Source organism: Fopius arisanus, unplaced genomic scaffold, assembly GCF_000806365.1.
Source record: "Fopius arisanus strain USDA-PBARC FA_bdor unplaced genomic scaffold, ASM80636v1 scaffold00029, whole genome shotgun sequence".
NCBI lineage: Eukaryota > Metazoa > Arthropoda > Insecta > Hymenoptera > Braconidae > Fopius > Fopius arisanus.
Window position 1 is genome coordinate 788,007 of NW_011887768.1, and position 10,655 is coordinate 798,661.

The 10,655-nt window shown below is 35.3% G+C and overlaps 1 protein-coding gene across 2 annotated transcripts; it reads right to left on the reverse strand.

Moving 5' to 3' along the window:
• Positions 1–6,086: 6,086 nt before the first annotated feature.
• Positions 6,087–10,611, reverse strand: LOC105265343 (tumor protein D54). 2 transcript variants are annotated; one of them, XM_011302785.1, is made up of 7 exons: positions 10,404–10,611; positions 9,480–9,967; positions 8,886–9,022; positions 8,438–8,586; positions 7,735–7,794; positions 7,331–7,493; positions 6,087–7,201 (listed from the first exon to the last, which is right to left on the reverse strand). In XM_011302785.1, the coding sequence occupies exons 2-7, from the start codon at positions 9,880–9,882 to the stop codon at positions 7,061–7,063; spliced, it is 1,053 nt and encodes a 350-aa protein (XP_011301087.1). In that variant the 5' UTR covers positions 9,883–9,967; positions 10,404–10,611; the 3' UTR covers positions 6,087–7,060. The 2 variants fall into 2 exon arrangements, with proteins under 2 accessions (XP_011301087.1, XP_011301088.1); XM_011302786.1 differs by lacking the exon at positions 7,735–7,794 and having other exon boundaries at positions 10,404–10,606.
• Between the last annotated feature and the right edge of the window lie 44 nt (positions 10,612–10,655).

A 10,655-nucleotide genomic window follows, 5' to 3' on the forward strand; every position in this document is an offset into this window, starting at 1 on the left:
ATCGTTAATTACGGATTAATTTAATTGTCTAGTTTCGTGTGCCCACACACTGGGAAATAATGCATGTGTCTATCGGGCTATTTTATCTTGAAAAATATTGTGAAATATTTTTCGTCTGCAACTCTTCGTCTCATTGAATAATTGCAGTTGAATTGTGATTAAAAATTTCGAAGAGAAACGTGAAAAATCCTTATCGTGAATTTTCGATGAACGGTTGGAGGGAGAAGGGCGGAAAATCAGTGATTGTAATTGCTAATTTTCCCAGCTGTTCGGTGAAACGAGATTTATCGAGCTCTTATCACCAGCTCTCGAGATAATCGCACATTTGCAATCGACAAATCTGTAGACAACTGGGATGAAACGAGATAGACTAAAATGATAAAAATGTCAATATTTTTATAAATAATCTGTCTTGTTTTATAAAAATTCAACGCGAACCCCTAGAATAACGAAATCAGAGACAATAAATATCGATGTCTCACCCAAGTAATTAGTTAGCACGAGCTGTGATTTAGGTACATACTCAAGGAGTGATTAGAGAATTGTCGAATCCCTTACGACGAAACTTAACATTAAGCTACTCTAAATAAAATTAACTCCATTGTTTAAAACTTTCCAATGATTAATTAATTCCTGAGAGTGTCTAAGACGAATAAAAATCATTATATTTTAATGAGCGTAACAGTCGAGTGACCTTCCACCGTGATTTCCGTTGATTGTGAAACGAGAGATTTTTCAACACGAAATTCTATCCTCTTTGTCTGGTTTTCGTGGAATGATGTATGAGAGAAAAATCCACACGCGATGTACCTGATTCGGGTACCTCAGCCAGAACATTCGAAATGTGCACCTATTGCCCAATCCCTGGGCATTTGGGGAAGACAATTTTGACGTGAGGTATAATTTAGGGAGTGGGAAACATCGCACACCCTCGTCAACGTGTTTGTAGAAATTTTTATAATTTTTTAAATGCACGTGGGAATTGTTTCACTCGCGTGACGTACGATCTTCGGAAAATTTTATTAACAACGATTTATCTGGGGATTCATTGGTTTTACGAGAAAATACAATAATACCTTTTTTGGAGAACATTTAATCAGCTTTAAAAAACTCCTCTTGTGTTTTGAGCTGAGATCGATAGGTCTCGAGATAAATCGCTGATTGCAATGAGTATTTTTATCCACTTTCAAGAATTTTCGTCGTCGTGGAGTGGGAGATTAGAATTGAATATTTAAATAATTAAGTTTATTCATTGGTTGAGAAATGCGCGTAAATTCCATGGAAATTTAGGGTTGTCAAATATTTTGTGTGCTATTTGTCGTTGAATTAGTCAAGAGACTATTCTTGAAACCGAGAGATATAACAGATCGAGAATAAACAACAAACATTTAACTCGAATATTCTGTAATTATTATATTTCCACACACCTAATGTTTTAATTGTCCAAATGACGCGTTTGTCTTAACGAAGCAAACTGTAATAAACTAATTATCATTCATTAATCTCCTGGGATAATGGCGTTTTTTGTTCTCTCGTGTCTAATTAACTGAAATATTCCGGTGAATGGATAAAAAAAGGGATACACGGGTGGAGATGAAAAATCACCGGAGGATGGGGAAAAAATAATAACGCGAAGAATATTGAAGTGGCACGCATGAATGATCACGGAAAACGTAGGTCAAAGTTTTAGAAAGATCTCCTTTTTCAAAGCGCCGTAAGTCGGTGTTGGGCCTAGTGTTACGTGTGTCGATGGTAATTGCATGTTACACGAGTGTTGCGTACCACGAGAAGTGCATTACGACGGTGTTGCGTACAGAGTACCCTCGTAAGTGCACCTATATCTTGTGCACCGTCTTTCTCCAATTATTCTCCCTCATACCACGAAAATTTTCCATTTTTCCGTGCCATATTCTCAATTTTTATCATTTTTAAAAAGTCGGAAAAAAAATCACATTTTTCCCTTTATAAATTAAATTCATAAATTCCATAAATTCCATAAATTCCATAAATTTCATAAATTTCCTATATTGCTATAATCCCAGAAAATATTATTTAGAACATAATTTTGTTGATATATTAAAAAAAAAAATGGCAGAATAATTTTCGGGGAATATTTAAAAAATTCGGTATGACATTTTTAAAAATATTTCCCGCGTTTTTCGAAATGACAGCGGAAAATAAAAATCATTTACCAAAATTGATATTTGCCAGAGGCAATTTAGCCCCGGCCTTCCCCGGGGATAAAAAAATCATTTGAAATCATAAACTGAAATTAAAATGACCCACAAAGGCGGTGAAAAAAAATTAATTGCAAAGTATCATAAGACACGGCTCATCCGAATGATCGTACTGAGGCATATAATATTCAATTTCCATGAGTCAGTCGTAAAACGCGTGTATTTTTCCCTCATCTTTTTTTATCTCTACCATATGCGAGGATGTACATAGGCCGTACGGTACAAGTACCACGTGTATTTTATATCTACACGTATGTAATGGTTTTGCTCGCTGTTATTTACAGACTTTCTCCAATTTAAACCAGGATTGGATACCGTTGAGGATCATCCAATCAGCGTCAAACGCCCTTGAGTATCCGGTACTTGAGTCACATGTATATCTTCCGCCATTTTTTGGATTTCTTAGGATTCAAGGATGAATATCAATTACAGTTATTCCGTCATTTACACGAGTCCAGTACATTCGACCGCTTTATTCTTATTATCTCTTATCATTTTTATTTCCACGGATTAAAAATCACCTATTTGCTATTTTACCATTTATGTATTTTTATATTTTTTCATCTTTTGTTTCAATTTTTTTTTTTTTCGTTTTTTAACTGGAATTAATAATTAATTCGCATTACGAATTCAAATTCCAATTTTAATCAGTATTTTTCTGGACTTTAATTAACATTCCATTTTTTGATTATCCAATTAATTTATGGCAATTCAAATATCCGTTAATTGAAAATTGGAAAATTGAAAAGGGAAAAATTCTGATACTGAAAATTGTTGATAAAAAATGTTTTGTAATTCCCCCAAATATTCATCTCCGCGTGAAAAAAAAAATATTTTTCAGCGTGCGACACGTGGATAAAATTTATAAAAATTTGTTGTTCTTTAAATTTAACAGAAAGGACGAAATAATCACCTCGGGCGAAACTCCTCACGTGAAAACGGTGTTTTCCGGGTGCGATTACCTCTCATAGTCCCCTAGATCACGTTCAGCTCGTAATGTAAAACCCACGCGTGGATTTTTCCAATGTTTTTTCACCTCCACATTTTCAATTGAACGTCGTGAGCCTTGGTAGCCTATTAACCTTCTAAGAAGGGGTCTACTAGGTGTGGCATCGGCAACCCCTAGTGCACGATCACAAAGAACTGATGTTAAAAAAAAAAAAAAATTAAAAAACGATAGATCACGCTGTGAAAAATATAGCGAACGATTTATCTCCCCCGACCGGAAACAATGGAGTCAATTAAAAGCGATATTTTATCGTCAGTTTCTCCGATTGAGAATGAAAACCAATAATCGATCGTTGGATTACTAATCGATCGACGGAATTCCAGAGAAGGTCACTCGATTATTTTAAATCGGTAAATCGTAGGCGTGTTCGAAGAATTCTATCAATCGATTCTCAAGATTACTATGATATTAACAAAAGGATATTATTGATTGAATATTTAAACAATTCCGTCCGCAAATACTCAACTTTTTCGATAATTTTTTCACCGTTTTTTTTTTTTAAACTTTTTTAAGTAACCTAATATTTTTTTCATTAGGAAAATCCCCAAGTTACCACGAAATACGTCCACAAAACTGTCTTCGTTTTTTTTTTTTATACACAATTTTATTATATATTTTGTTAAATTAATACGATAATACTCAAGTGGCAATGCCAGCAACGAAAAATCTCGGAAGAGAGTGAACGAAATACAGCGAATTAATATATGATAGTGATCGAGAGGTGTAATAAGTGAACTTTAATATTCGTTAAATGTTTTTGCCTACTCAGTACAAAAATGTGTAAGGACCATCGCCGAGAGGAAAAATGACTAAAATCAAGTGTTAAAAATCGATCTGCTGGATTTTAATGATTTTTCTCCTCACAACAACGAAATCATGTTATTGTAAATCCTGTTTACAACTTTATATTGTTAAACTAATATATTAAAATATTATATTTACCCCGAAAAAAAAACGTCTACAGCGTGTTGAAGCCTTGAAGAACATATTTATCACAAATCGCAGATTGAATCGTTGACACTTGCCACAATTTAAGGACTTTAGTGACGAATTTTTCGTGAGTTTAATGATAATGTAGATCCGGTGAATAAGTTGATAACAATACCTGCAAGAGTCGACAAAACTACCCCTCGAAAACTTCCCTTTTGTCGAGAGAAAATATCCAATTGTGCAGTAGCAAAATCGTGAAATGAAAATTCAATTTTTCCACGGGTTACCGATTTGATTCGAAAAGCAATTGAAATATCGAATCGAGACTCGAGATTTCGTCTCCAAAAAAAAAAATAAATATCGATATTCTTCCGAGAATCGGTATAGCCAAAACTGAAATTGAAAATTGAAATTCGATTTTACCGACTTTGCTACTAAACTGATGGGAGACGATCGACCGTGAATAAAAATTTAGACGAAGTATAAAATAATAAAAAATTTTGCTTACTAACAATAGCTCGGGTGTACAGTGTTTTGAAAGATAATGTTGTGAAATCGATGATTGTACCTTTTTTGTTACGACCAATTTTTTATTTAAGATTAAATCGAAAGTTAATGGAAGTAAATCTATACTAGCTCCTCTCACAGTTACATCAATCGACATTGAGTAATCGTGGGAGTATTAAATAATTTCATCGTTAGAAAAATCAACGCATCCTCGATTATTAATTGTTTTAATGTAGATAGCTAAATAAAAGCATGAAAATTATTTATACCGTGAGATGTGATTAGTTCTGGGGATAATAAATCTGTGAAAAATCGATTCCAACGGGTTGGAAATAACTTTGCGAATGTTGGATAGCATCACTGACAGATAAATATATTGATGAAAATTGTGAAAAACCCATCGTTTAATTATTATTATTCAACCATTTCCCACATTCACTTGCATCGATTGCCGATGCAGGCTGCATTTAACCTACTGACAACAGTATCAGGCAATCGTTGGAGATAATAGGCGCTAATTTTCTGTTTTATATACATTATTATTATTATATTTCTTTCTTGTTAACATGTATTTTACGCTGAGAGAAGGAATTGCTGAAATGGGAAGACACTTTTTGTCCATAAAACAATTTTTCTCGTGACTAGGGAATTAGTTGTTTAAGAAAAATATGGAAATTATACAGATTTTTTTACTAGGAAATAAATGATTTTTAAAACTCAACTCGTCTTTTTGTTTTAGTAATTTTTTTCACAGTCTCTCCAGTAGTTTTTAGTTTAGATTTTTTATCTGTGTGAAAAAAATTTGTCCTGATCTCAGGCTCATCTCGGCGATCCGTTCGTTCTCTATTCTATTAGGATGTACCATAGAAATTTATATTTTCACACGCCTTAGTTAATAACTCCACTATTTTTATTAAAAAATTCTTCCTTGTTTCTGTGTGGATGGAGATATTTCTCACGGTTATTAATACGAGTAGATAGTTTATGGGTGAATTTGACGCGCATCGCGTGCTGATGTTCAAATTGTTGCATTGCGCATTAGTTTAAATAGGAGATTTACGAATAAAGATTTTATTAGAAATGATAATTGAGAACATGATTATGGTTTGTAAGAGAATAAAGGTGTGAAATTTTCATGAGTCTATTTTTTTATTCCGCTATTTCCAAGATATTCCACTGTGGAATTGAAATTCGAGAGAAATGAGACGGAAATTATTCCAATAGCAAAACGAACAAGTGGAATTCAAATCGATTCGCCAAGTTCTGAAAAAAATAATTCGTCGTCAATTCTGTAATTAACTCCAGACGATAACAAAAATGTATTATTTTTGTATCTAGTTCCAATAAAAGTTTATATGCTTTTTTATAAAAAAAAAAACAAGTGAAATTATTTGAACAATCGGTTATTCTGATGAAATAATTTATTTACCAGTAAGAATAAGGATTACAGTGGCAGACAGGCGCCAGGTGGACAGATGCAAGTGTACTAAACACGTTTTATCTTAGAATCTAGAAAAAAAAAAGGAGAAGTAACTGAAATTCTCGAAGCTGGACAGAGCAGTTACACTACGTGTCGTAAGTACACCTGTTTAATTGTGAATAATTAAAAATTCAAAAGAAAGAATAACTCCCGATTACGCGGTTGGGAGTAATTACCAAAATACTTCATACCCTCGATAATTCCCGTGGCCCAATTATTATCTTTACACTCAGGGAGAAAAGTCGTCGAATAATTCTACAAAAAAAAAAACATTTCAACTAACTCCAAGGTAAACCAAAAATTTGAACTGATTTCCCACATTTTTAATGCCAAAACATTTCCAAAACTTCTGATGATTCATTAATAAAAATCCATAAACGACTTGTTCTGCGGTTTTTCACCACTTGCTCCCTGTTTATTGTGAAATAAAAAAGAATAATCTCCACTCGTCCCAAAAACGTATTCGATATATATTTAAAGGCTCAACAGTGCTGGATGATTCAGGATCACATTATCCCAATGAACTCTCTGTTTTCGTGTAAAAATGTTTTGACTTGTAAATGTTTTCACATCCTGTTCTAATTTCCAGACTGATTTTTTCCCATTGTATAACTTGTATTGTCAGGGTAACAACCGTTATCTCTGAAATTTAGCGCCACATGTTTAAATTTTAGAAAGCACGTTTAATTGATAAAGTCCACGAATACTGTCTTGTCCACAGGAACTTGACATTCAGTGTTGGAAACTTCGTTAAATGTTATGATTGGACCTCAAGTACGTGTTACATTGTGAACAATAGTAGTAATGAACGAGACGACCGACCCATGTGTTACTTCCATACGGTGAATAGTTGTTATTGTCGCATTGTGGGATCAAAGGCCGACTGTAAGACAAACTCTATGACAATAATTTCTCTTCAGGAATTGTGGGGCTTGTGGCAGCTGATGGTGCACCTGAGGCACGTCTCGATGCCTCTGCCTCGCGCAGTGCCTCGTCGAAGCTCTGGGTTGATGTTGATCTCGACGGAGTGACTTTTCCCTGGAAAACAATCCATTGAAAAAATTCTACTCAACCCTCCACCCTCCACCCTCTCCTCCCTCTCCACCCCCAGCACCTCCACCGCACCCATCATTTCTAAATGATTCCATCAAAAATAATCAATCTTACTTTAACATTTTCGTATGCAGAGCCAACTTTTTCTTCGAGCGATCGAAAGCTGTCAGAATTACGCATCTGTCCAAGTTTCATTGTAATTCCACTGCCAAAACCTCCGAGAATACTGGTAGTGAGTCCTGCTGCCTGTTTGCACACCGACTCTGTTCTCTGGAATCTAATGCACACCGTAAAACAATAATCAATAATCCCTTCAAAATCGAAGGATATTCACAGAGAAATTGCCACCAGCTGCAGCCAGAGATGCATCGACTTAATTTACGTTAGAAGGAATTTGCTGAAGCTCTCAGTTAATGTGCGTTATTCAGCTGAAGGTGAAATTTATGATTAATCGATAATCCATGAAGAAATACCGTTCATGTTCTTTTGTTCTTTCGTGTTTTGCTTCTGATACTTACAAACTGTTTTCGGAGACCGCCCTGGTGAAGCGACCGAGTTTCTCACCCACGTTCTGATAACTGAACCCAACCAAAAGTAAAAGAAAACAAAATGATCCAGAACAAAAAAAAAAATTGATCTTATTTGCAATTTACCAATGCAACCACCACCTTGAATACCCGAGGGAAAAGCCAAATAAATTTCAATAAATTCATGATGATGAGTTTCACGTATGAAATATTCTGACAATATTTTATATTTATTATGACACTGAGCGAATGGAATGAATGAATGAAATTTGTCGAGTGAATAGTGAGCAAAATTCAAGAACAAATTACAATTCTTTTGATAAGTGGTAAACTGAGATTAGTGTATTTTTTCGATGCCCGTTTTTGACGAAAATCTCGGAATTGAAGGGAGACAGCGATATTTTGGGTTATATATTTTTTGTAGGGAAAGGTGAGCGCTGCAAAAAAGGTGGTTACGAAAATGTCAATATTTTCTTTCAATCCCGAGATATCTGGATAAAACTCATCCCGAGAAAATATGCAATTATCGTAGGTTACCACTTCGCTGAATTGAAATGTTCCCTGGAGATGAGGTTGACTCTGTGATAAAGTCGAGTTGAATTTTGTGGCGACATGAGTGTGAGACCCCCATGCATCCGGAACTTCGTGCACACTAACTCGTACTAAATGAGGATAATAGGAGATAAATACGTACACCTGACTCTCCTTGACGTTGCGAATCCCCTGGTTAACGTCATCCGTTATATCCTTCCAGACAGTGATTCCTAGCTTGCGTTTCAACTCCTGTGACACTCTCACTTTGCTCGAGAGTACGTGTCTGAGGGTCTGAATTTCCTCTTCCACCTGAAATCAAATAATTCTAAGATTCCGAAATAACTGCATTCAGTTCAAACAAAATTATCCACAAAATCAACTCTAGAATTAATCACGAGTTTCAATTTTGCAATATCTTTTGACAATGGAATAATTCATATTTCATTATTTTACGTTCAACCATTAATATTTCTAATTCTTGGCAGGAGTGCATTAAATTAAAATCCAATTAATAATTTGAAATAGCTACAATTGTAGTTGCAATTGATGGGAGTAAATATTTATTAGAGAATTGAGATATTAAAGTGTGGGATGGAATAAATATTTACCTTGGCCAATTCACGCCTCCACTCCTCTTTCTGCTCCTCTTGCTGCTCTGGTGTCATCCCCGCGAGTTCATTCGCGATATTATCCATAGACGGGGAATTTAATCCAGAATTCAGTCCAGAGTGCAGAGCATCCTCTCCTAGAACCAGAATATAAACAAGAAAAAATTATCGAAAAATCCAGTGAATAAAATTATTTAAACCACACCGAAGCCTCAGTTGCATCATCACACCATTTTCTGGTGTAGCTCAACCGTTAAAGACTTTACGAGGAAATTATGAAACATTCCAGCCATTGACACAAATATTTTCTCCAGAGTCATCAAATTTTTTGGAGCAGTTTCTCCCTGACTACCAGTGAATAAAACATGACAAAGAAATTCTCGCAATTTCTCCTGGCTCTTGTAATTGGATCGAATTGGTCGAGAGAATCGAGAGGAAATTTTCATTAAGACAATCTCTCCAATGAATTCTTATTGCCTTCAACATGTTTTTTCCTCAATTTATCGATTATATTTTCTTCAGCTCGACAATAAATAAAATTCGCGTGAAATAATTTAATAGAAACTGTAGGAGAGGAGAGGAGGGGTAGACCACCTTTGAGTCGTTCCATGAGTTTCTTCTGGCCTCTGCTGAATTTCTCCAGATACGACTTGGAGAATTCCTGAAAAATAATCCTAATGGATCTCCTCATTCTCCTGGTGCCCTCCTGTCCCTCCACGAAGGCGAGATCCGTGTCGTCGACGATGATCTCGTCTAGTTCGCAATTGGAGTCCTTCCAGCAGTGCATGATAATCTCCTCGTTGACACTGAGCTCGTCGATATCATCGAAACTAGGTGTTGCTGCTAATTTCGAGTAGTAGACGTCCTCCTCGTACTCCAGTGACTCGAATTCCCGTTCGTTCTCACTTGGACAATCATCACCGTGCTCGTGGCACAGTCTCTTTGATGACAAATCACTCGAGTGATTCTCACGTGTCTCTGAACTATCGTCCTTCATCGTGGACACTGGCAATCACTTCAGCTAATGACAATGATCCTTGACCTCAAGTGCCTCAAGTCATTATTGATTTATCAATCGATCACTGAAATTTGTTTTTCCTCAATTTTCACCTTATCAATTTGCAAGGAAATTTCAGAGAATAATATCATTGCTATCAATGAAATATTCTATTTTGCTAATTTAATTATCACACGTAATTATGAAAAATCGGGAAAATTCAGTGGGAATTTCGAGAGTGAAGGGGTCCAGTTAATAGTAAACTTCTATAGGGATAACTCGTAATCTGAGAGAGATAGCGAATTTTTTATTGAAACCTTTTTTGCAGAGAATAGTAAGAGCTACAAAAAAAGTTTATACGAAAATTTCGGTATTCCTCTTGGATTGAGAGATATTCCTCGAAAAGTCGAGGAAATAATTCAATTGAATGAAAAATTCATATAATTTTGTTTCTTCATCCTTCAATGTCTAATTAAAATAATAATTGACATTTTATTTAACATTAAAAATTGTTTAATTACCACTACCAAACAGAACGAGTCACATTTAAACACAATTATTCACTGGTCTGACTGAATTCAATCTGCCGATTTTTTATGATTATTTCAGGATATTCGCACAATTTCGCACTGAGAAAATGACGGAAAATGCCAATAAATTGGCAGGTGTCAGGACACGTGTGAATTAGACGCCAGGAACAGCTGGTAGTGATCGACGGTGCGGATCTACCACGGAGAGGTGCCCTGGGATCGAGGATCGTTGATTTTAGTTCA

What these genes read in the sequence shown, in the direction of transcription:
- LOC105265343 (XM_011302785.1), bottom strand. Translation starts at nt 9,882, where the DNA reads ATGAAGGACGATAGTTCAGAGACACGTGAGAATCACTCGAGTGATTTG. An exon ending in ACTCATGGAACGACTCAAAG is followed by an intron (nt 9,023 to 9,479) that starts GTGGTCTACCCC and finishes TTCTGGTTCTAG; the next exon opens with GAGAGGATGCTCTGCACTCT. An exon ending in GCGGTCTCCGAAAACAGTTT is followed by an intron (nt 7,494 to 7,734) that starts GTAAGTATCAGA and finishes GGTGTGCATTAG; the next exon opens with ATTCCAGAGAACAGAGTCGG.